This window comes from Clupea harengus, chromosome 11, assembly GCF_900700415.2.
Source record: "Clupea harengus chromosome 11, Ch_v2.0.2, whole genome shotgun sequence".
NCBI classification, from domain to species: domain Eukaryota; kingdom Metazoa; phylum Chordata; class Actinopteri; order Clupeiformes; family Clupeidae; genus Clupea; species Clupea harengus.
In genome coordinates this window covers 18,649,515-18,676,093 of record NC_045162.1, presented here as the reverse complement: position 1 = coordinate 18,676,093, position 26,579 = coordinate 18,649,515, and the positions used below count along the sequence as shown (strand labels likewise).

General features: G+C 48.9%; 1 protein-coding gene across 1 annotated transcript in view; it reads left to right on the top strand.

Annotated features, from left to right (window-relative positions):
• Positions 1 to 26,579, top strand: part of LOC105896139 (vacuolar protein sorting-associated protein 13B) — a 338,344-nt gene that overhangs the window by 201,744 nt on the left and 110,021 nt on the right. The window contains 2 exon segments of the mRNA XM_042709212.1: positions 19,746 to 19,949; positions 24,831 to 24,957. Coding sequence (XP_042565146.1) covers positions 19,746 to 19,949; positions 24,831 to 24,957 — 331 coding nt within the window.

Sequence of the window (26,579 nt, the reverse complement as noted above, 5' to 3'; positions counted from 1 at the left end):
CCCGACTAATGGGATATGGAATGTGTCGGGATGGGTTCTTGTGTCGGAGTGCTTGGAGATGACATGCCATAATAGGAATGGGAGGCCTGAGGAAAGGTCTTGACTGATATTACTCCCACCTCAAGCGGAGGGGGAGCGTTCTCTCTCCCACAGAGGGGCTTTGGGAGCGGGAGGAATAAATCCCCTTGTTTTAAAGGTCGGGGGGTGGGGTTCATTGGAGCTTCCTCCCCCCGGCTTGGCCTGGCCTGACTGGACCGTACCCCCAGGTGCTGTGCGTGCCGCGGGGGGAGTGTGCTGCGTTACATGCTCCCCAATTTCCTGGGGAAGTGGGAGGAGAAATGTCACGTCCAGTGTCATTACCTCTGAGGCTGAACTTCCTGGTCACACATACGTACCCTGCAAGGGCTAGGGGAAACGATTCTGATTCGATGCAGGAAAATTAGACAATCGATTTGTAAAACAACGTAATTGACTTTAAAAGAACCCATTCAAACCCATTAAATTGTGCTGTCATCACATCAGTGAATGAACACATAACTTTTATACAGCTCTGCTGCTTCGCTTAATGCAAGTAGTGTACTTGCTTCCACTTCCTGCGGTGTCATTTGAGCCAAATACAATCTATGGTTCTTTCAATAGGTTTTACATGTATTTACCACAGATAGGCCTACATATGAGTTTCTGTTTATTACCTTGTGGTATGGATAATCACATTTGATCTTGTAAGAGCCCACTGTTTTATGTTATATAGGACAGTAACCAAATCATCCTGCTTTGTTTTAATGTGAAAAGAAATACATTTTCATAGAAGATGCATTTACAATGCAGTAGGCTAGAACATATTTAGTGTTTAGACATAGGCATACTGCTGGGTAAACTTCTTTGAAAAAGGAGACACGTTCCTGTTCATGTTCCTGTTCATGTCCGTGTTCCTGTTCTTGGTCCTGTCCGTGTTCCTTTTCGTGTTCCTGGTCGTGCTCCTGTTCGTGTTCATATCCATGTTCCTGTTTGTGTTCCTGTTTGTGTTCCTGTTTGTGTTCCTGTTCGTGTTCCTGTTCGTGTTCATATCCATGTTCCTGTTCATGTCTGTGTTCATGTCTGTGTTCCTGTCTGTGCTCCTGTCTGTGTTCCTGTCTGTGTTCCTGTCCATGTTCCTGTTCATATCCTTGTTCCTGCTCCTGTTTTTGTTCATGTTCCTGCTCAAGTTCATGTTCACGTTCCTGTTCTTGTCGAGGAGGCCATTGGGGAGCCTGATGTTCTTGTGAAGTTCTCTGGTATTCGCAGCTCTGGGCACGTCTCCTGGGGGCAGCCGCTAGCTCTGGCGCTAGCCCTGCTCTGTGTTTTCCGTTAGCAGGAGAGTGGGGCCCAGGCTGCGTCTGTGTTGTGGGCTCGCGCTGACTTCTGTGTACTGCTTGTGGTTCATTCCATAAATATCTGTGGGCCATCTGAAGTTATTCTCAGGGTTTTATCCTCTGTGAGAATTTCTACCGCAACACTTGTATTCCTCTGCCTGCACTTAAGGGTTTAGTGGGATTAGAAGCTGAAACCAGACTAGCCCTACCATGCATTTATGGTCATTTCATGTACATAAATCCCCCTGTAGCATGCTCTTTCAGAAGAAAAAGGGAGCAGAACAGAGGAGAGGAGAGGGGAAGGGAGGAGAGGGAGCGAGTGAGATTGCACAAGGAGGATTGTAGAAAATCAAACAGGGAAACCACAAGCGCTCTTTACCCCCCCTCTCTCTTTCTCTCTGTCTCTTCCTGTCGTCCTCCATCTCCTCTCCAGAGTCATCATTCTGGAAATCCACCTCGCTGCTGTTCAGACGCCCTAATCAGATCATGCAGCACAGGCAGACAAATGAAGAGCTCATTGTGGCAGTTATTGTGGGGGCAGGGACATGGGGATGTGGGATCTTTCTCTCTCTCTCTTCCTTTCTCTCTCTCTCTCTCTTGCTATCCCTTTCTTTATGTCCCACCATCTCTCCTGCCATTTCTCTTTGTGCCACTCTTACTCGCTTGCTCTCTCTTTCACTCGCTCTCGCACACAGGCTACAGTCTACACTAATACGTTTTCCTTTCAAAACAGCACTTTAAAACGAAAATGATCTCTGTCCAGACTAGCATTTTAGCTCCATATCAGAAATGATCTCCATCCATACTAACACACCTGAAAGTGATAGGAGCGTGTGGAATCAGGGAAGGGTACGGTATGTTTGTGACTGATAAGACACAGTCAGGAAGTGAACGTGGGTGTCTGCCTCATCGTTTCCAAAAGTCTCCACTTCTGGTGCCAGCACTAAAACGCATTCCCAGAGTGTTCATACTAAAACAGGGCAAACAGCAGTTCCAGAAGTCTCCGTTTTAGGGCCTCACAGACGCTGAAGTAGCATGGACGCCAGGCGTACACGTAGCAAAAAGTGATGCGTTTTAAAACTAAAACGTATTTATGTGGATGTTCCAACAGTCTTTCATTTCTTTGTATTTTCCTCTGTCTTTCTCTCCCTCCCTCCCTTTCTCTCTCTCTCCCTTTCTCTCTCTCTCTCTCTCTCTTTCTCTCTCCCTCTCTCCCTGTCTCTCTCTCACTCTCTCTCTCGATTTCACTAATGCCCCTAAGGCGTGAGGGCTTTTTCTGCTGCCTGTTTGCTGCTGTCGTGTCCTGCGTGCCGGGCTCTGGGATCAGTAGACGGAATGCTGCTCACTCGCTGGACGCTGCCGAGGTCCAGACCTCTTCTCAGTAGCTTCCCGGAAGGCGTGGGCTGTTTATGGTGTGTGTAGGGTTTTTTTTTTTTTTTTTTTTTTTTTGGAGGGGGGGGGGGGGGGGGGGGGGCGCTCTGTAAGTCAGGCCTGCAGGGTGCCTGGGGAGGACAGAGGGAAGGGGCTCACCCCTCAGCTGTCGTGGCCTCGTAAAAAAGGGCCTGATCCCTGGCTGGGGTGGGTTGGGGGTGGGGGTCGGGGGCGGAGGCCTGCATTCAGGCAGCCTGGCAGGCAAAGCTGCAGTGTGTCCTGTGGCAGGCTGCAGGCTTCTGAGAATACACATCCTGCCTGCACTAGAGGGGCTGGGCAGCTCCCTCTACAGCATCAAGGCACCTGGCTCTCCTGCTGTTTGTGTGTCTCTCCTACTGTGTTCTGTCTTGTGTGTGTATATTTTGGTATGCCTGTGTGTGTGTGTGTGTGTGTGTGTGAAAGCATGCTTTATATGCATACATTTTCATAACCGTAGATAATACATGCACTAGTTATGTTATTTGTCCCAGTCTCCTTATGCAGCAGCATCTGTAGTGAGGGGAGGCCAGCGAATGGAAGGGCTGCAGGCGGACCCCAGTGTGTTTAGTGTAATTGAAGTGCTGTTTATCTGGTATCTCAGCATTCTGCAAGCACAGCGCTCATCTGGAGTACTTTGGCAAATATTTCGCGCCCGGAGAGCGACAACAAACGCATTTACGATCAGATCTTGTTACATCGGTGATGAGGTGTGTGTGTGTGTGCATGTGTGCGTGTGTGTGTGTGTGTGTGTGTGTGTGTGTGTGTGTGTGTGTGCGGCGCTGGACTCTCTCCATTTGCAGAAATGTCACGTTTTCTGTGTTCACGTGGAGTCATATGGCAGATGGGCGTTTGGCGCGGGGCTTCGCTGACCTGTAGCTGTGCTCTCCTGGCCTCAGTTAGTGTCACACACGCTTAATTGAAAGTGCAGAGTGTGAGAATGTTTCACGCATTCCAACCTGTCCTGTGTGCTCCCATGCGATTTCTCAAAAGGGCCCTGATTCATATTGCGCTGATTGTCAGAGTTTTTCTGTGTGGGCGGGGAGAGGGGGTGGGGGGTATGGTATGTTTGTGTGTGTGTGTGTGTGTTTGTGTGTGTGTCAAACAGCTCTTTGCTTCCCACAAACCTCACTGTCTGATAGTAGGTGAGAAAATTGAGAGAACAGGGGAAAAAGTGGCCTAGAGAAAAGAGAGGGAGAGACAGAGAGAGAATGAGAGAAACCTCAAGAAAGAATGCACAGAGGCCCCTTCAGACGTCCATGTGTGAAGCCACAAGCTCTCTGTGGCTGTGGAAACCAAATGGGATAATTGCTAAATGCTTGTCTAATAAGAGGCACATTTCAACCCCAGGGTGCCCAATTTTGGACTTGAAAGCACAGCAGCTTCTACAGTGAAGTGCTGGCTCCTAGGCCGCTGCATCTCTCCTCTCCTGTTCTCCTCTCTCCTCTTCCCCCTCTTCTCTCCCTTTCCCCCTCTCCTCTGCTCTTCTTCTCTCCTCTCCTCTGCCCCCCCCCCCCCCCCCCCTCGTCTCGGTGACGTGATTGTGAACACCCAGTCGCTTGCTCCTTTGGCCAAAAGCTCCTCCAAAGGGCCTCCTGTGCTCCCCTGGAAGCTCCTCGCCTGGTTTGAGTTGCTGCCACTGCGTCAACATAGACACACGTCGGTGTGTGTGTGTGTGCGCACACACAAAGCCACACATACTCACAGACACACATATGCTCACTCATATACATACACACACACACAGAGATACACTTCCAAAACACACACACACACACCACCCCCAGCCAAACACAGAAGACAATGAGTGTCCTTATTTCCCGTGTCCACATCAGGTTCAGATGAGTTAACGAGCGGCTTGAGCAGCGGTACATAAACGCGCGCACCACCATCACTTGTGAAAACGACTGCTGCAAGCCACACAAGCAGTGTCTACAGCTGTCCTCATGGAAAGAATGACAAGTCCCTATCACTTTTCACTTTTCACACACACACACACACACACACACACACACACACACATACACACAGACACATTCACTCACTTACACACACACACACGCAGACACACACACGCACACACACACACGCACACACTCATGCACTCATAAACACACATGGAAGATGTATGATCATTTCGTTGTGGTAGGTCCCCCCCTCACACAAACAGACACACGTACACACACACCCTCTCTCACTCTCACTCTCTCTCTCTCACACACACACACGCACTATGCTACACATCCTCAGGCCCAGTTACACGCCTTTTTAACTTGAGCACAATTACGGCCTAGAAGAAATACGCTGTGCTCGATATGTTTTCAGTGAAGAGCTACTCCAAGTGCTGGCGCGACTTGCCTCAATTACGGCAACGTTCAAAGCAGCCCCTATTCCCCCCTCCCCCCTTTATTTTTCCAAAGCGAACAAGTGAAATCATGTGAAGCCCTTTTGTGGGCCGCTTGTTTCTCGGGGCCCGCGCCGAACGGGGCCGCTTAATGGATTGGTATTATTGGCTTTTTAGAGGCACTTAAAACGTTCTGTTCAAAGAGGAGCAAGGAGAAGGGCCTCTGATGGAGCCTCCAGCTGACAGGCACATGTTTGCCGTCCTCAAGAAAACTGTGTGTGTGTGTGTGTGTGTGTGTGTGTGTGTGTGTCTGTGCTGGAGCACGTGTGTATCTGTGTTTCTGTCAGCACATGTCTCTGCGTCATATACATAGACCCCCCTCGCGCACACAGACACACACACACACCATCTTCTCATAGAGAGACTCCCTTTGCCCTCTCTCTCTCCAGATTAGCATTTATGTAATGAGAGGCATATGAGACACAGAGCTGCCTGCTCAGACAGTACCGCTGGCTGTACACACCAGGAGCTCACTGGGCCTGCGGAGTGCTACCAGAACAGACTCATCCCCTGATCACTGAGGCCCTCTCTCATATGACACGTGGAACTGACCTAATGCAAGACAGCCAAAGACAAATGACGTGAGGATTGCTGCGTGGACTCAACACACAAGCAGCGTATTATCTATCTAATCTGAGTGTGTGTGTATGTATGTATATGCGTCTGTGTGTGTGTGTGTGTGTGTGTGTGTGTGTGTGTGTGTGTGTGTATGCATCCCTGTGTATGTGTGTGTGTGTGTGTGTGTGTGTGTGTTGGATGTTATGTTGTAGGCGGTGGAGTAAGGCTGGGCTTTGATCATGTGGAGCGGAACAGCGGAGCGCGGTGCTGTGCCGTCGGAGAGGCTGTGTTCATGAGCGCAAGAGCTTTACTGAGCTCCAGATTCCCCCGGGCCTTTTATCCCCGGTGATTTACATCCCTCTGCTGCGCGGCACTGACAGCCTCAAAGCCACCAAACGCTCCAGCCCCACAACCGCCACATTTATTATTCTGGGAGAGAAATGAAAGTCATGCTAATATCACCAACGGTACCGCACACCAAATGTCTGTGACCCTACCATATGAGGCATAGCCTTTAATATGATTATCTTTGTCTTTTTAAAATATACAAATCAGACTATTAATCGTTTCTACACTCACTTTAGGACCATTCAGTCTGATAAAAAGGAGCTCTTTAAGGTTCTACTTGTAACCTTTTACTGGAAGCTTCTTTTTGGAACCCTTTTTAATGATCTTTGATGTTTGGCTTTTAAGCCGTTCTTAGCTTTGAAGAAGGTTGTTGAGGACTGTAGAATCTTTTTGAAGGAATACGTTTTTGATGATCCTGTATCATATATTTTACATATTAAGGTGTATTAACTAGATTGCCGTGTAGCACACATACACAAATATTTTATCAAAGCCTGTCTTAGTGTGTGTGTGTCTGTGTGTGTGGTTGTGTGTGTGTGTGTGTGTGTGCACAGTCACGTGTGTCTGTGTGTGTGGTTGTGTGTGTGTGTGTGTGTGTGCACAGTCACGTGTGTGTGTGTGTGTTGTGTATGTGTGTGCACAGTCACGTGTGTGTGTGTGAGAGAGCTACTGTGACACACATCTGTTAACACCGGCCCTCCTCATCCCATCCTGTGGGCTCAACCGTGCTGATTGTGCGGAGCCCAGTAGAGCGGAACACACCACCTCCGCTCCTGTGAGCAGGAGAGACTTGCTGCAACCTCTGGCCCAGATAACAGCAGACCCTGCGGCGCATGCGGCCCATGTTCGGCCCATGTCTGGCCCTGGCCTGTTCCAGAGTCTGGGGAGCTGGCCCAGGGCATGGGAACAGCAGCCGCGGCAGAAGCAGAGGAAGAGGCCCATTTGCCGGCGCTGGAAGCCCGTCCGCCCACCTGCCACTCCTAGCACTCCCTGCTCCCCTTTAACACACTCAGAAACACAGACACACACACACACACACACACACACACACACACACACACACACACACACCACTCTTCTTAGAGGAGCCTGATACTCATTAGTATCCCCCCCAGAAACAGTGCTGCGCTCCAGAGAGGAAAGAAGCTCGTTCAGCTTTTCATTGGTCATTATTCAATCAGGCAGTAAACATCAACAAAAGTAGGCTTATTGCTTCTTTTGAATAAATAACCGTTTTATAGCCATGAGCTCATTTTCCCCTTCGGCAGGCCATTAAAAACGGCCCAGAGGTCTCAACGGGACCTAACCCAGCCGCCACGCAAGCCGTGAGTCATCACACACACACCACACTCATCACAGTCACATCACACCCATCACACAATTATCACACGAATCGCACACACGTCTCTCACTCATCGCACACGTCACATGAATCACACACACACTTCACACTCGTCACACACACACACACCAATCATACACACATCACACTCAACACGCACACATCACAATTATCCATACAAATCACACACACACATCTCACACTCATCACACACTTCACACTCATCACACACACATCACACTCCACGGGATGGGTATCCATCCCCTCCTGTGCAGTTGATGTTTATTTCTCCCTGAGGGTCTTCCTGCCTCCCTAAAATGCAGCTGACCGACGCGAGCAGGGAGAGATGGGGCGTGGGAGGGGCGGATGGACACAGGATGTTGTAGAGCATTTCCTGCCTGCAGGAGTGTGAGGGAGGAAGCCTAGTGTAGCGCTGCTTGATGTCCGATCCGCCGGTAATGCCTTTCACCTGGGCAGTTTACCGAGGATGCTGGTTGTGTTCAACAGAAGCACCAGCTCACCATGTAAACACACACACACACACACACACACACACACACAGTAAAATACTCAGTAATCAGGGCCTCTAACCCGAGGCATCCACTACTCCGTTTTTTTAATCTCCCGGTCTTTTTTCTGGCTTCTGAATGAAGCTTCAGTCCTTCCAGTCCCATTGGGGTTTCTCTCATTTGTCTCTTTTTCCCTCTTTCATTCTCTCTCATTCTCTCGCTCTCTCCCCCACACACACTCCTTTGCTCTTGTTCCCTCTCTCACGCCTGCTTTCCGTCTGTCTGCCCCTCTCTCTCTCCCATATTTCTCTCCCCGCTTCTCTCTCTCTCTCTCTCTCTCTCTCTCTCTTTTCTTCGGTTGGCTAATAGAATCAAGGCGCTGCTCGACAGCAACTTTGAGATGTTTTATTTTCAGCTCCTCTGTGTGCTTTTGATATTCAAGCCTTTGGCCTTGCTTCTCTTTTTCCCCCCTCCCTCCCTCCCTTCGTCTCTCTCCGCACTCCTCTATCCGTCTCCCCTTCCTCTGCTGTCAGTGGTGGGTAGCGGTGGGCTGTGGAGCCCGGCGTGGCTTGACGGCCGTGTTTGCTCAGCGTTGCCGTTGCATGTTTCAGGCTGTGGTTTCAGTGAGTCAGTCAGTGAGTGCCCAGCAGGGGAGCTTCCTCCGGCCCCCGTGCCTCCACCACAGGACGCCCGCTAGCTGCGCGGACCGAGCTGCTGGGAGTGAGCCTAATGGGTTCATTATGGGGGTTGTGATTGGCCACTGGGACTGATCAGAGACGCTCAACCCCCCCCCCCCCCCCCCCCCAATACACACATAAATACACACACACACACACACATAAATACACACACACACACACACACACACACACACACACTTACAATATCTCTCTCTCTTACTGCTTCTGCTTCCCTTGTGTTCATTTGCTCCCTGATTGTCATCTTTGTGGCTCCTTATTTGACTGTTCTTTTGATCCCTCTCTTGCCAGCATGCATGTATGTTTTTATTCTCTTTTTTTTTAAGTTGGCCATGATCAGATTCTCTGATCTGTATGCCTTTCTCTCTATACAACTCTTACTCTCTCTTTCTCTCTCTCTCTCTCTCTCTCTCTCTCTCTCTCTCTCTCTAGCACGCTTTCTCTGTGTCTGTCTGTCTCTCTCTCGCTTTCTTCCTCCATCTTCCCCCTCTCTCCCTCCTGTCCTCCTCAGGGATGTTATGTTGCTGACACCCGACGTGGGCACTGGAGGTGAATAAAGTGGTCTGTGTGTGTGTGTGTGTGTGTGTGTGTGTGTGTATAGTCACTGAGGGCCATGTGTGTGGGAGGAAGGCAGCCCATGAGCATGAGAATCGCCTCACCCACAGAGTCCATCAGCTCCCAGGGCATTCCCCCCTCCTCAGCACTCTTCCTCCTCCTCCTCCTCCTCCTCTCCTCTCACTGCGACTCAGCTGCCTCTTTCATCTCAACGCTTTACTCCCTCGTTTCCTCCACTGTCAGTCCCACACACACACACACACACACACCACCCCTGTCGAAGGCCACATGTCCGCCATGATATGTCTGCAGATGACGAGTTCCTATTTTTCAACAAGATGCCGCTGGAGAAAAAAAAAAGAAATAATGTGATTTTGTGTAAATTCTCAGAGAGATTTGAAACAGTCCGAGATGCCCCTCCTAATTACAAACGCTCTACCCGAGCGCCTTTCACAGAGGGAAAATTAGCTGGTGTAGGAAGCATCTGTGGCACAGATCATTTTAATTATGCGACTCCATTTTCCTTGCTGACATAAATTTATTTTGACATTATCTCATGAGAAAGTGGTTATAGCTCTGTTGTCGTGGACAGCAAAACTGTCCCATATTTTGGAGCCAGCCGAGGGGGAAAAAAAAGGAAGGAAACTTTCCCTACGATTTCAACATAAGTTCTTAATTCCATTATGCAGCCACTTCCAGAACCGATTCGTTGTATTATGTTTGATTTAGTCCTTTGTTTATGGGATGGAAATTTGACTTAGTTTGAAATGTTGTTTAAGGTCAGGGAAACACAAAGGAGGAAAAGCCCTACTGTTTCTGTGATCTGATTACATGTTTGCGCAGTTTGACTGCTCCAACCTTTAGTCTTAGTTAGCCCAATCAAATGTGGCCATCATTTCCCTCAGCTTTGTTTAGGAAAAAGCCACCATTTATATCCCAACAAGGATAAATCCCTGACATGTAATCTCGCTTCTTTAAACATTTGTCAGAATTAAATAATTGACGTAAAACGCCATCCCCCACCCCCCCCAATCAGCCGCAGTGAATCTCTGCCAAGGATTTCACTCCACTTCGGCAAAAACATTACTTCCTAGGACATCTTTAAAGTATGTGTGTGTGTGCGTGCTTACAAGATGCTAACATGAAGCAGATTGTATAAGTGCAGGTCAATATTGAAGCACTTAATCAATTATAAAAGGGTTAGCGAAGACGCAGGAGGGGAAAAAAGAAAACAGTAGTGCCTCTTCAATGTCAGACCCATAAATTGGTACTAATTTTACAGTGCCATAAAACTCACTCCTTCCCCTCTGTACACAAACAAACACACTCACACACACACTCACACACACTCTCACACACACTCTCACACACACACACACACACACACACACACACACACACACACACACACACAAAGCTCATTTACTAGTAGAGTAAATCAGGAGCATTGCCCATTGACCTGTTGGTATTATCACCCTGATTGGAGCAGTGATTGGAGTTTTGAAGTAAATATTCAATCAGCCTGTGGGGGTGAGCCCAGTCAGTGGAGTGGCCTGCTGTACTGTTGTGTGCTCCAGAACAGCCTGCCTCCCCTCGTGTTTTAGGGACCCCTGTTTGGATAAGCTGGGGCTGAGCCAGCCATTTTGATGCACATGTGACGCACGGCTGTAAAAGAACCGTTTCTTTTGTATCCCTCTCTCTCTCTCTCTCTTCTCCGCTGATACGGCACGTTATATGGAGTCGAGCGTCATGCCCACATGGCGTGGACACCCGGTGTGTTGAGGGCCGCGGTGCCAAGTGCCAGTCAGTGGATCAGGCCAACTGTTTCACAGCGCCGTGCCCGAGTCTTGAGAGAGACAGGATTATTTTCCTTTAATTACAATTTAAGTGGCGTTGAGGTATGTGCCCGCCTCATTTTGGCTTGATGGAAATGACTGTATCTCGGCACAGGCCAGACATCTTTCCCTCCCTCTCGCCATGGTTCCCATTACCACCACTTATGAATAATCTATCCCATGCATGTGTTTAGAGATTAATTAAAGATAAGACCTTTTCAATTAAGATGGCGGTGGGATTACATCAGCCCTAAAGCGCGGCTTTGGGGGGTCTGGTTTGAATCGGGCGGAGGAAGGCAACATGACGTTCCCTTCACACCTCCCCGTCAACCAAGGTCGGCAGGTGGAGTCAGATCATCTCTCTCTCTCTCTCTCTCTCTCTCTCTCTCTCTCTTCATCTCTGCTTCTCTCCATCTATCTCTCTCCTTCATTCTCTCTGTCTGTCTCTCTCTTTTTTTGTATAGGAGGATGGGAGGAGTAACACCCCTTTTTTTATAGGGAAAAATCCTGCAGTGGGCTTTGTAAGAGTAAACATTTTGTTGAAATTTGTCGCTAAGGGAACCTCATCAGGAGAGGATGCATAAACACTGACAGAGTAAACAGAAGTTGGAAACAGAATAACCATAGCAACGCTCAGCAAGGCCATGGGTTTGATTTCCTGTGATCATGTTTAAATGTGGACGACTTCCCTCTGCCATAATTGTAAAAGCATCTGCTTAAGTAAATGTAAATTAAATGACGCTTGAGAGAATCATCATTAAAATAGCACTGTCTGCATCGTCACCCTGCTCCTGCTGCAGTTGTATCCTAAGGCAGTGCAGGAAACCAGCCCAGGTTTTCACCTGACAAGGACACTTTCTCTGGCAGAGCTCCCCCATACCAGCCTTGTTCTGTGGGCATGCTCTGCAGATTGCACCAGAGAGCCCTTGGCTCTGCACTACCTGACCCATCTGCACACGGCTCCATGTGTGAGCCAAATTTGAGCCGGAGCGGAGCAGAAGCCGAGGCTAATGCAGATAGCATGTGGCTGCCGCCGCACCGCGCCGTACCATAAACCATGCAGCGCTCCACTGTAAACAGACCGCCCTGAGCGCTGTCCCAGCCATTAGACAGAAAATGTGTCTCAATGAGGCTATCTGCCTCGCCAGTCCTTATCAGAGCAGGCGGTGTGTTTAGGTTGGCCACCGTAGTTGACTGTGGAGACAGGATCAATGATGGCGTCATCCACCCATGAGGTGCTGGTGGTGGTTCAGCGAGCGAGTGGCACTGCATTTCAAGGCGAGGCGGTGCATCACAGCGCGGTAACAAAAGAGCAGTGTGATCTCTCTGAGATAAGAGATAAGCGTAAATCCACCATGAGGTGGGGCAGGACGGGGGGGGGGGGGGGGGAGAGATTCCAAAAGTCCACCTCACACAGTGTTGTTGCAGTCCTGTCGATCGCAAGCTGGCGTCCTCGCGGCGCCGCAGCCGCAGCCATCGGCACAGCGTGTTTATAAGCCCTCTCACTCTGACATGTAAACTGCCTGAGAGACAAATGGCTTTGCCAATTAAGATGTTGAAATCAGTACAAACAGCGACTTCTCAGTATACACCAGCGCTTTGTAAACAAAAGCCTCCATTTTAACCCCCCAATACCTCCTCCCAGCCTTCCCGCTCACTGTGTTATCAAGCGCTGGATGAGGCCAGGCTCCCCCCGCCACCACCCCCTTCTGTAAGCTGTTGACTAAATGTGATCCCTCTCGCATATGAGAAGGTAATTCTGGCCCCCTTAAGATCTTTTGTTAATATGATTCCATGATGCGGGGGTGTGTGGATGTTATTAAACTCTTATCATGTTAATTGATAGCAGCCCTGCTGATGGGGGCTCAGTGACGGAAGCTGGCAGAGAGGAGAGGCTTTGATGGATGAGGAGGACGGAGTGCTTTCTCATGTCTGTCAGTGCCGGCGGTCCGAGCCCAGTGCGAAGATTAAGCTGACATGTGTGCTGCCGATTTTAACACCACTGCTGTAAGCACGATCAGTCTCACCTTCTCCACCATGGACCACCATGGCTCCGTGAACTTTCAGACCACATGCAGACATATAGGCGGCTCTGCGTCTGGTGTGGCCTTGATTGACTTCAAGTGTGAGCACACACAACATGCGCTGAAGCGTGTCTGTAGGTCGTTTTGTTTCCCCGGGTTTCAGATTGATCCCCCCTTTGTGCTATAAATGATCGTATATCTGACCATATCTGAAACGGCTGGTGAATGTGGCAGTGAATGGGCCGTGCTCTTCTCCTCCAGACTGCTGCAGAGTTCTGTGATGTGGGCTTTATTTTCTCGTGTCTGACTTGGACAAAAAGGCTGATTGGCTTGCACATGATGTCCTCATGTCGTCCTCTTCAACAGTAAGTTAACTGAAGTAGCTTCTTGAGCTGAAGCCAAGGGAACCTTATCCTGTTCTCTGGTTTTCACAGAACTGAGAGTCCGTATTCCTCCCTTTCATTTATTCCATTTATGCCCAAGTGGGCATGAACCTAGTTTGGTTTCCCCTCGGCAGCATTTATGCACGTGCAAGCCTACTGTAAAGCGAGAAGCTTACGGTTTGACATTGCAAAGCTTTCCTGTCACCAGAGCCATATAATGTGCACCAGCAAAGTTGGTGTGTAACGACGTGAAATGTTTCATTAAAGTATATTTCACATATTTTTACAGAGATTTTCTTGTCTCAAGTCATTTCATTCTGAGGAAGCCTGTCTTCCGCTAGGAGCTGCTACTGGTGATGATTCAGATTCTCCTCGGTGGAGGACCGAGGATAGGAGCTCCTGATGGAGTATTTTCCCATAATGCTCCTTCTAGGAAGTAGAAAAGCTGATAGTGAATCGCACACTCTCTCTCAGCATCCCTCAGCTTCCCATAGCGGCAGTTTCCAAATTCTCAAGGATGTCACTAAATCCCTGTGAAAGTACCTGTCAGAGGGACCACAAAATGGCCGCCCTGGCCCTGAAATCTGCTGATGCACTCCCTCTGCATCACGGCTTTCCAGTCAGGTTTGAACGGCTTCTCACCGCCCCAAATTACTATAATTTTGGATGCAAATTAAATGCAATTGGAGTTGACTTGGGCAATAAATCTTGGCCGTGTTGTTACCCAGAAGTCGCAGAGCGCAGGCAATTTGAAGTGGACCACCGTCAGTCTGGGTTCTTAACTTACTAAGTAATTGAAAGTTTCATGAATCATAATGTGTGTGTGAATTCCCCACAGGCGGAGGCTGATTTGGGGAGGGGGGGCGAAAGTGAGTGAGTGTGTGTGTCAAGGGAGGGGGGGGTTAGGTTGGTGTTCAAGAACCTAACGTGGTGGCGGGGGGGGGGGGGGGGGGACCAGGCAGAAGGAATATTCTGGAAATGACATAGAGCACAGCACTGCCAGATCACCCCATTTAATTGTTTACTACAGTTGTTGTATGTATTGCTTCTTTTCATTTCAAATATGTTTCTTTTTCTTTTTACTTAAACTCTTTTTTTAAACGTTTGTTACACCTGGGCAGTTTGATAAAAAAAAAGTATGGATTGCTGCAAACCGCTGAGCTTCATGCAAACCACAAGACAGACTGTGTGTGTGCGTGTGTGTGTGTGTGTGTGTGTGTGTGTGTGTACGTGTGTGTGTGTGTGTGTGTGTGTGTGTGTGTGTGTGTGTGTGTGTATAAAGTGGTCTAACTGAGGCTTAAAGCAAATACAGAGAAAGTGCAATTTGTCTTTCTTCACAGTTGTTTGGCCTTGTATGTGAAATATACAGCCGGGTAGGCCTGCAGAGGACACAGGGCCCTGAGCAGCTATGAAAAACATGATGTGGCTCTGCACACATGTAATTTACCTTGACTTAAAACTAAATGTCTACCCATGCATGTTCATGAAGGAGCACAGGAAAGGGACACACACACACACACACACACACACACACACACACACACACAGGGGGCTATGGTACATGTAAGCAGACAAGTATTGCATGTGATTGTAGGGGAAATGGAGTGGGAAACAAGTCCAGCATGTGGGCTCAGATTGCAGCTTTGGGTAGTGACGAGATCCAGAAGCCAGCAAGCTGGTATTACCCCAGTGTTTCCTGCCCCTGTGGCTTTGAAGGACACACACACACACACAGGACACACACACACACACACACACACACACACACACACACACACACACACACACACACACACACACACACACACACACACACACACACACAGGAGTGCAGCGAGAGAGAGCCCCTGCTGAGCCGAGGGCCACATTATTACATTTGCCCCATCAGGACCCCTGCCAGAGGCAGCCCAAGCCCCCGCAACCCTGCCCCACATTGGCCTGTGGTTTCGTTTTATTACCTTGAACCACGGTTAACCTTCACACAACTGCCTGGTGCAAGCAGAGGTTTCATAAGCCTCCCTGCCCTATCCACTCCTGCACCCGGGCCCCTCTCTGTGTGCGCCTGTGCTGGGTGGGCACAGAGTTTAGCTGGGGGACGAAAGGTTATCGCCAGCTGAGATGATGGCCATGAGAAGGGAATATTGCTCAGCAGCTTTTCTATTGAAGTTAAGAGGAAAGGGAAAGACTCCAAGGAGCTCAAATTAAGTGTTAAAGAAATTGAATAATAATGCCTTTTATGAAATACACTGAAACATAGTGCTGACCTCAGTGCTGTTCTTAATGTGAACTAAATTGACTCCATCAGGTTTCGACACTTATTTCGCCTGATGTGGCCTGAATAGAAGACCTAGCCTAGTGTGGCCATTTCTCATATGTTCCAGGGCTTGGCTGAAGGCCATAAGCCAATAATCTACTGCTTGTTCTCCCTCCCTCAGTCCCTCTCACCTACAGCACATTCTCCGTTCCTGGGAGATACACAGTCCAGGGCTTACCACACAACGCCACACTTAAAAAAAAAACCTACTGTACATAAATCCCCACCCGGTCGTAGAGGCAGTCCACTTAATCGCTTTCATTAAAAGCGCAAGCAGCGTTTTCATAAGTTTTCAGTGGCGTGCAGAAAGGCCTCATTGTGAAGGTGTGTGGGAACGCAGGAAATGTTCGCCCCGGTGCACTGGCATGGTGTAAAACTACTGTGCTGTGCCTCCGGTGTGCCCGCAGACCAGCCCTGACGCGCCGCCGGGCCCGAGGAGCCCTGACGCTCGCTATCAGATCTGCCCCGGTGGCTTTCCCTCCTCTCTCTTTGGAGTTCAATTTGGCTGCAAATTGTGTCAAGGAAGAAAACGCTCTGAAATAATAGCCCCGGGGCTGCTAAACAGAGCTCCGAACCCTCGCACCAGATTGGATCCGTCTTTATAAATAGCAGAATTTTGTCGTAAAAATAATGGTTTTTTTGCGGCCTTTTCCTGCAATTATAAAAGATTTGGCGCAGGAACAAGGGGAGCGAGGGAACTCTCTGCCTCCCTCATCTATGTGTGCATGTGTCATTTATGACTTGTTATTTTCATTTACTGTTTTTTTTTTCTCTCCCTCTTTTTTCGTTAACCAAAACTTTCCCTATCATTCAGGCACATGGAACCCAGTACTCAGCAGTTGGGCTCCACCTGCAGTGGAGTGTGTTTGTGTGTTTGTATTTGTTTGTGTGTGCGTGTGCATGTGTGTGTGTCTGTGTGTATGCATCTATGTGTTTGTTTAAACGTGTGAGTGAGTGTGTGTGTGTGTGTGTGTGTGTGTGTGTGTGTGTGTTTATCCCTGTGTTGCGTATATCACACAGGCCCATCTCCAGCCATGCTTCTTCCCACCTTCCCAGAAAGCCATTCTCCACCCACTGCTCCTCCCAGCCAAGCGGTGTGGTCTTTACATGACCGATCAAACATGTCAAAACCCGCTGTTTTTTCTCTCTCTCTCTCTTTCTCTCTCTCTCTCTCTCTCTCTTCTTCCTGTTTTTCCCTTCAGCTCTCCTTCATTTCTTCACTTTCACCCCCGCATGTACAACAAGCGAGTCTGGCTCCAATTATTAGCCCGCCCCAGAGGGGAACGCTGAATTTCTTCCCCCTCCTCATTTGTCAGGACCCAGGCTCATGTGTTTCTTCAGACTGGCTGAAATATGTCCTCCGATATTAAGTCACGCCGTTTCCACCGGCCGCAACGCTCACAAGATAAATGTTTATCATATTCATTCATGTCATCTGTGATGACCCTGAGCCTCAGAAATCTGGCAAATTACACAGGGCGCTCTGATGGGTTTCGCCCCTTATGAAAAACAGTCCCCCCAAACAAGCCTTGGACGTCTTATGAGGTAACTGTGGTTTGTTTAACGTTAAAAGTTAGAAGAGGAATCGGGGGAGATCTACTGTTACCGGAGGACGAGCACACTCAGCCCAGGTTGACACGATCCCACCCATGCATTACAAAGCTGTTGCCCCAAAGCACATAATTTAGATAGGGCAGGGGAAAGTTATCTTTTCCAAGGCACTGATTGGAAATCTGTTTTTTTGCTGTTTGTCAACAATTTAGGCTAAATCCAGTTACACACCTCTGATCTCCACACACATTGTTTTGGTATTCGGAGCACGTTGTCATGTTGATTTGGTAATGGCCCTGTTTGGGTTGCTAAAGGAGCAAAGTGTATATGAAAATTGCCATTGACATTGGCAAAACAAATAAAACTCATGTTGTCACAACATCTGTTGTCGTTTTAAGCCCTTATTTATTCCGTCGAAGCGCGCGCTCTGAATTCACCAGGACAAATAAACATATCATAAGAGCGTGAGTGCTGATGTCATGTGCAGATGTAAGATTTGATTCGCAAACTCGGTGGGATCTTGTCTCTCGTTGCAGTAAAGTACATGACATCATTGTTTTTCGAAGGCTTCGTTCTCCCTCTCGCTCGCTCTGTTGCTCATGTGAGAAATCCCTGAGCTGACACTCTGCGGGACATAGTGCTTTCTTAACACTGTGTGTTTGTGTGAGAGACAGAGAGAGAGAGAGTTTGTGTGTGTGTGTGTGTGTGCGTGCGTGCGTGCGTGCGTCCGTGTCTCTGTGTGTGTGTGTGTGTGTGTGTGTGTGTGTGTGTGTGTGTGTGTGTGTGTGTCTGTGCTGTGTGTGCGCCTGCGTGCGTGTTAGTACGAGAACAAAAGTGTGTGTGCGTGCACGCACATTTGTGTTCATGTATGTTACTGAGTGAGAGAGTGTGCGTGTGCCGACTGAGGTTTTTCAGACTACTGTGCTGCCCCGTTGATTTAAGCACTGTTTACACCCAAACTCAAGGTGGCAACCCTGAGGTAGCACATGAAGGTGGGCGGATTTGTCCTGTTCCCTGCTGTGCTTCCCTTCTGACCATTAATTACTCACGAGTCAGTAGGAGGCCCTCCAGTCTGTCCACTGGGCTGAGGCCTGACACTGAGTTGCTGTAGGAGCTCCCCTCCCCTTCCCTCCCCCTCGTCTTGGCCTCCGTGTGCAGCCTCTACGGGTTTTGACTGCACCGGTCCTGGGTGAGCTGGCCGTTCTCTGAACCCGGCACCCCACAAATGCGCTTTCTTCCCCTTCTCGCGACTCTTGCTTGTTATCCAGTCTCTCGCTCTCTCTCTCTGTCTCTCTCTCTCTCTCTCTCTCCCTCTCTCTCTCTCTCGCGCTCTTGCTCTCTCTCGTCTCTTCCGTCCGTTCACAGCAGCGTGCAGTCAGGGCTCCTTGTCAGAAGCACGGCCGCTGTTGCTCAGGCGCGATTGCTAGTGACAGGTGAACTGCCCATGGGCCTCGAGAAGGAGGTGTGTGTATGCTCTGCTGCTGCGACAGCATTACGTGTGTGTGTGTGTGTGTGTGTGTGTGTGTGTGTGTGTGTGTGTGTGTGTGTGTGTGTGTGTGTGTGAGAGAGAAAGAGAGAAAGAGGAGTGCTTGGGTCAGCAGCACCCACACTCTATTCATCCAATAATCCATCCATCCATTTTCCTGTAGATCTTCCTTGTCTAATCAATGCTGTCTCTCTCTCCCTCTAGAGCCCCTAATGGTGCCCTTGCTGAAATGAAGTACAAACTTGCCCCTGGGGTTGTTATGAGTACAATAGGTAGAGATAGCACCCACCCTGTGTTCTTGCTCGCAGCCAAACAGTGGAAGAACACAATTCATAAGTAACTTGGTGTGTGTGTGCGTGTGCGTGTGCGTGTGCGTGTGCGTGTGCGTTTGTGTGTGTGTGTGCGTGTGTGTGTGTGTGTGCGTGTGTGCGTGAGTGTGTCTTTGTGAATGTGGGGGGATTTTGACAGCATAATTTCACTAATACAATTGCCCTCTCGATCTGTGTCGACCGTGTTTTGGTTTAGATGGAAGCAAACACTGGCGCTCTGGAGGGAGTTCTCTCTGCAGAACAGTGTGTGCTGAGAGGCATTGGCCCTCGCACACTCCATAAAGACTCATTGTTCCTCCCCAGCTCCCTCAAGTGCTTTTGGGCTCCTTGGATAAAGCATTGTTGGACACACGCAGGCCAAACTGTTATTAGTGTGGGTTTCAAAACACACCGGCATCGCAGCCCCCACCCCCACACCCCACACCCCACACCCCACACCCCCAACCTCCACTTGTTTCTCATCCTGACTCTCTCTCCCTCTTCTCTCTTCTCTCTCTCTCTCTCTCTCTCTCTCTCTCTCTCTCTCTCTCTCTATGTCTTCTCCTCTTCTATCTATTATCCACTCACCCACGCACCCTCTCTCTCTCACCCATAGTTGACCTGTGACAATCCCACTCATCCTCTCTCTATCTCTTTCGATCCCCCATCAGGAGAGCTCTGAACCTGGGCATCCTGCGTGACCCAGGCTCTGAGGTGGAGGACCGGCAGTACCAGCTGGACCTGCAGTCAATGAACATTGGCACGGCCCGCTGGGAGCAGCTCCGACCCGAGAAGGACGCGGGGAAAGGAGGTTCGCCTGCTGAGGGAGAGAGGAACTCCCAGAATCCCGCGCTGGAGTGGAACATGGCCAGCAGGTAAAGGAGTTAGTTGGGGTGAGCGTGGTGTGTGATGGTGGGGAGGCTCTGGTAGATGACTCTGGTCCTGATCTGACCCAATCTCACTCTGATCTGAACCCGATCTGACCCTGATCTGACTATGATCTGACACTGATCTGACCTTGACCTGACCCTAATCTGACCTTGACCTGACTCTGACCTGACTCTAATCTGGCAGAGATCCAGCTAGGCTACCACAAGGGGCAGCTGTACTCGGAACTCATGAGGTCTGCAGTGATTTAGTTGATGGTTCCTTGTCTTCCCAGTTCTGTTCTCAGTGCTGCTGGTGTTGGAGATGCTGGTGTGGAAGATGTTAAAATGGATGTTAAAGTGTTCCTTCGTCATGAGACGAGCTGAGCTTCCACCAGCTCAGCTCCTCATGAACCCTGGGTTCTGTTTTTATGACGAGACCTCAGGGAGTCGTCCTCCAGTATGCTCTGCCACAGTCATGAAGTAATTTCTCCAGGAACCGGCTTCAGTAACCGAACACTGACGGACACGAGGTGCGGGACAGTTGGAGGGATTCGCCTAACAACAGCAAAGCCACATACTGCTTTTAAGAGCTAAGTGTTAGAAAATCCCTGAGTGAAATCTATCTGACCCCAAACATCAAGTCTCCATCAACGGCTCGCTGATATAGAGCACACCCTCCTCCTCACCCAAATGGAGTCCACTTGTTCCCACAAGCCTGTGAGTGCGCGCCCATCAGCTCCGGTTCTGAACTGCTCCCGCTCAAGCTCCGGGCCGCTTCTCTCGTCCGTGGAGTATCGTAATTACCCGGCCTGTCATTTTTTTATGACGCCGGGAGCTTAAACAAGCACAAAAGTTTAACGGCCCGTTTGGCTCGCCGACGCTTTCCACTCTGTGTTTTGACAAGGAGCGGGCCCAAAAATCACACAGTCCTCGGCCAGGATTCCAGATTCGTTCCCCATCAACTAAAAATATAACCCCCTCCCCTTCCTGATTGAGATGGGGAGAGGATGGGTTGGGGGAGGTGGGGGTGGGGGGGTCGGGTCACAGGGGTTTTTGGAGCAGTGTTGTAGCAGAGGCCCAAAGCTTTATGAAATGGGGTGGGGAGGAGACCCTCACTGGCTGAGAACCTGCCAAAGTTGTTGAGTGTGTGAGACAGAGAGAGAGAGAGAGAGAGAGAGAGAGAGAGAGAGAGAGAGAGGTGAATCAGAGAAAGGGAAAGAGAGAGAGAGAGAGAGAGAGAGAGAGAGAGAGAGGTGAAACAGAAAGGGAGAGAGAGAGAGAGAGAGAGAGAGGTGAAACAGAAAGGGAGAGAGAGAGAGAGAGAGAGGAGGTCAGTGCTGTCACGCTGAAGTCTCCTGTGCCTTCTGCATGTTGGGATGCGAGGGCCGCTTGCCAGATTTCATCCACCGCTAGCTGGCTTGGGAACCTGTCAGACCCCAGAATTCAGTGTTATTGAAATAAGCTTATCCTCACCGACTCCCCCCTCCCTACCTCCTACCTCCCTCTTTCCCCCCACTCCTCCTTTCCCCATGTGCGCCTCTCTTCCTTTTTGTCCAGTAGCTTTGGCCACCATGCAGACGTTTTCTTGTTTTCGGGCCTGACCGCTGCCATCGCAGTGAGAGGCGGCCATAAAGCAAAGTCCTGCTACCTCTCCTTGTGGCCAGCACACCAGGAGCCCTGCTCTGAGAGATGTCGCTTCCACTCACAGCAGGATGGGCTATTAGCGTGTGTGTGTGTGTGTGTGTGAGTGTGATTGAATGTGTGTGTGTGTGTGTGTGTGTGTGGGTGTGTGCGTGTGTGTTATTTATATGTCCGGATGTGTGTGTGTGTGTGTGTGTGTTTATATGTCAGTGTGGATGTGTGTGTGTGAGTGTGATTGTCATTGTGAGTGTGATTGTAAGTGAGTAAGCGTATGTGTGAATGTGTGTGCTCTGACTCCTGCGGGCTCGGCTCCTCCACCACATTAGCAAATATTGCTGTGCAGTGCTGAAAAGGCCATGTCAAAACACAGCAGCCCAGACTGGAGCATGCAGCCATGCCTGGCCTCTTCCATAATACAGAGAAAAACCTCAACAGGAAGACTCAGAGGGAGCGAGGGAGAGAGGAGGCAGGGATGTATAGTGTGTAATTAAAGGTGCAGTCCGCGACTCTAATCCCATGCACTGTTTGTTTCAGATTCAGTGAATTGCTCCTCACGGTCCTCTAGCTGTCCGTTCAGTGTTTGCGCTCCAAAACGCCGGTGTTTGTACACAGCCCTGGCTCTGTAAATGGGAAACAAACATCCCAGCCGATCAACAAGGAGCCACGGCAGCACGGAAGGGAGGGGTGTGATTTGATTGGCTGTTGAGCTGAAATATAAACAACCTTTGGTGAAACCGAAACCGCCTCTTGGACTGCATCTTTAAGAGTATTAAGTGTGTCGAGCTCCTGTGTGGTCAGGGGCTAATATTCGCTGCTGTTGTTGGGGGCTTTTAATGACGCTTGAACACAGTCTTTCCTGCCTTGTAATTTATCCCAGTCAACAGCGCTGTCTTTCACTCGTTCACTTGCTCTCCTGCCCACACTCCTCGTTCGTTCGCTCGCTCTCACACTCTCTTGTTCTCTCACTCCCCGGACGGATATGACAGGCCGAGGCTGGAGGCTCTTCTGGGGGGAAAAAGGCTCAGCGTTACTCCGTACTCCTGTGCTACTGAGCTGTAATTTAGCATGTGATTTAAAGTGTTCCAGCCTGTGAAACGAGTTGACTTCACGCTTCACACAACACACCTCTCTCTGTGTGTGTGTGTGTGTGTGTGTGTGTGTGTGTGTGTGTGTGTGTGTGTGTGTGTGTGTGTGTGTGTGTGTGTGTGTGTGTGTGTGTGTGTGTGTGTGTGTGTGTGAAGGTACCTAGTATACTCACTCACACACTGAATACTCAGCATAACACAGTGTGACATGCCACTTCCCAAGTTCACACCTCTCACTTCCACCCCTCCCTGTGTGCCTCACGGTCTAAATACTCAAGCCAGCTCAACCCAACCCAGCTCAGTTCAGTTTAGCTCAGCTCAGCTCAGCTTTAGCCCTACCCTACCCTACCCTACCCTACCCTACCCTACCCTACCCTGCTCTCTGCTCTCAGCCTTCGGAGCTCCAGCCCCAGCAGCAGTAGCTGTTCTACCCCAGTGCCCCCGCCGACTCTGTTTCCGCAGCTCTGGTGATGAAAACCTCTCTACTGTAGCCTAGCCAGGGCTGCAGTCACCCTCACACACAGCCCACTAAAACACACACACATAGTACATATAAACACACACACACACTCTCTCTCTCTCTCACACACACACACACACACACACACACACACACACACACACACACACACACACACACACACACACACACACACACACACACTCTCACTCATACACACATTCTCTGTGGGAGGAAACCCCTCCTCTGCAGCCTGGCCGTGGCTGCTGACAGGGGCTGTCTGCATGACACTCTAACACCCAGGTGTGGGTCGGGTGGTAGGTTGGTTACGGTGGTTGGGATGAGAGACAGAAGCCATTCTCCCCCGAAAAGACTCCAGGACTAACTATACACATAAGTGGTTACTTTATAGGAGAAACTGTGGTGTCTTTCATGGTTGACATGGCAGCATCTTTGCCAAACCTGCCTTTTGAACTACTCACACTAGTGTTCTTCTCTTTAGACCCTACCCTCAGGCCTGTAGCTGTAACTACATACATGCCCACCAGTCTTACACACATACACACACACACAAACAAGCTGGGGGGTCTCCTCACACCCATGCCCCTTCCCACACCCCTTCCCCAGACGGGGCTGGAGTCTCAGGAAAGTGAGCTGTGGCCCACATGGACCGGGCACCTGTTTCTGGCTCCAGTAACCCAGCACAGGAAAGACTCAAGAGTCAAGAGTCGCCTCGGAACGGCTAAAACTCATCTGACCTCTCAGCCCACAGGCCTTGCCATTTCCCCCTAACCCTCCCCTCCCCTCCTCTCCCCTTCCTGGAAAGAAAAGCTGTGGACTAATACTCTCAGTGGGCACATTTGGGCACGACATGATAGTCTGTGATCCAAGCCTTTCTTAAACACCACTCTCCAGGCCACCTAGAAGCTGGGCTTTTTTTCTAATCCTCTGCAGGCTATAAATATTGGAAGCTCTGTGGTTTGATTGTTTTAATAGCAACAGATGTGGCAATTAACACCACCTTATAAAGCCGACTTGTATATTTGTTTTACAGCTAACAAATGTTCCCACAAATATGACCTGATTGTGGGAATGAACATTAAGGAAATGAAGGAGAGTTTATGTTTTAAAGTTGGAGCTCAAGCCCTGTGTGTACACCATCGGGGTGTGTTCCCAATCGAGAGTCGTCTCGGCCGGATCTTTAGGTTATTCTAGCTGGGTACAGAGGATGTGTGTGTGTGTGTGTGTGTGTGTGTGTGTGTGGGTCTGCGTGTGGGTGTCTATGAGTGGCCACTTATGGAAACACTTCACAGGTTGGCCTGAATGTGATAGCGGAGCTTTGTGTAGTCGATCGTGGCGTTGTGTAGCTTGGTGAAAGTGTTCTGTTTCTATGATAGTTTTTTTTGTTTTGAGCTGGACTTTACATTGTGCATGGTGCAGATGTTGTTCCACTTACTGTTCAGTTCAGGTCCTGTTTTGCACTGCTTCTAGGTATGCAGAAATTAAAGTAATAGAAAATAAAAACAGAGACAACTGGAGATATAGATGACATTTAGATCTCCTTGTTAGGGTCCCATTGATTTTGTATTTGTAATGATGCTTAGATTGTAGACCAACACCATTTGTGATTCCTCTGTGTGTGTGTGTGCGTGTGTGTGTGTGTGTGTGTGTGTGTGTGTGTCCATATTCATACTCCTGCAGCATCAAGCGGCATCAGGAGCGGAGGGCCATCCTGACCCCCATCCTCACAGATTTCTCTGTGCGTGTCACCGCAGCTCCCGCCATCATCTTCAGCAAGCCCATCTCCCCCGACAACACCCAGGTGGAGGTAAGTTCAGCTGCTGTCAATCAGAAACTCTGCACCCAGCCTCCTTGTCATGGTTTCATGTGCAACGTGTCCTTCAGCAAGGTATGGCAACTGAGACATAGATCATGAGAGGATCAGTAACTGTAATAGCAATGACAAATTGCTTTGAGTGCTTTTAAAAAAATACAATAGTGTTACATAAATGGAGCCAATCCAGAGGCGATATAAGTTCTGCTAGCCAAGAACAGCACTGTCATTGTGGTTTTCTTTTTGTCTTATCTTTCCGTGCTCAGCATGTTCACTGCATTCAGACTTCTACTGTGTAAACTTTGGTGGTCTTAAGAGAGCATCCAGCATCAGCTCACTAGCGTGTACTTCCTGCCCCGTCTTCCTCTCCGTCTGTCTCCAGTGTTGTTTTTGTGAGGGCACGTCAGGCTAGCCAAAAAAAAGGCTAGGGCAAAAAAAAAAAAATCTTGGATGCCGACATAAAATGAGATCACTTTTGTCTGGAATCTTGAATTCAGTCTTCCCACCACATTGTCACAAACACGATAATACCGCCGTCATAAACCGTAACCTAAAACCTTTTCCTTCTGATCAATGCACTGAGAGATACAATTACTGTTTAAAAAGTCCCTAAAATAAGTGAAATGTTCCGGTATGCACATCTCTAAGTCAGAGCACCACTAGACAGCGTAAGCCACTAGTTGTTCTGTTCACCTGCTGACTTAGTCATTACCTGTTGCTTTGAGGGAGGAGATAGACCACTGAAAGCAAAGATCCACCCAGGTCCAAGTATAATTACCTTATTTTGATGCAAGCCCTGCCATGTGGAAGTAGATGGTCAGAAGATATGCACTTCCATCAAAGGAGTTGTTACATGTCCACTCACACGCATGTAAATGGAGATATGGAGATAACTGGGGTATTTTTTTTTTTCATACCAACCTTTTAGAGGTAAAGTTTAAGGACGTTTGAAAGTTTTTGTCCAAAGCAACTTATAAAAACACTGCAGCAGTTGAGAATTAAACACCATTAAAAATATTACATTTTTACAATGAAACATGATTGAACTACTACTACAATCTGAGGAGGGACCTGGTGAGTACGTTGAACTATCCCACTAGGAGATGTGTGTGTTGTATAGGCTTACAGTTTTTATGCTGGTGTAATGCTAACGTTTTTGTGCTAGTTTACTGTTGTCCAGGCATTGTCCTGGTTTTAACTTCTTGATGAAAGTGTGACGACAGCGAAAAAGAACGTTGCCTTTTTGAACTTCGATTTGATCCAACTGAAGATTCTGTTTATGCCTAGTTCACACTCACAATTGTTGTGGTGGGTTTTGATAGTGACTTGTGCTAGCCTGTGCTGTTGATTAGCCAATAGCTTATTAGCTCAGCACCTCAAATACCTGATAGAAAGTTAGACAAACGTTTTTTTCCTCTCTCTTAAGTGATGTACAGCCTGCACATTCAGCTTTGCTTTTAGTTCTGCTCTGTTGGCACAGCATATCATAAAACATATTTTAGATGCTACTGATACATGCTGTAGCCAGCAATATCAGACCAAAGCAACTCATTTTGTAAGTATGAGCTAACTTCTTTTAAAACTTTTTTCTCTATATTATTAAAATAAATCTCATT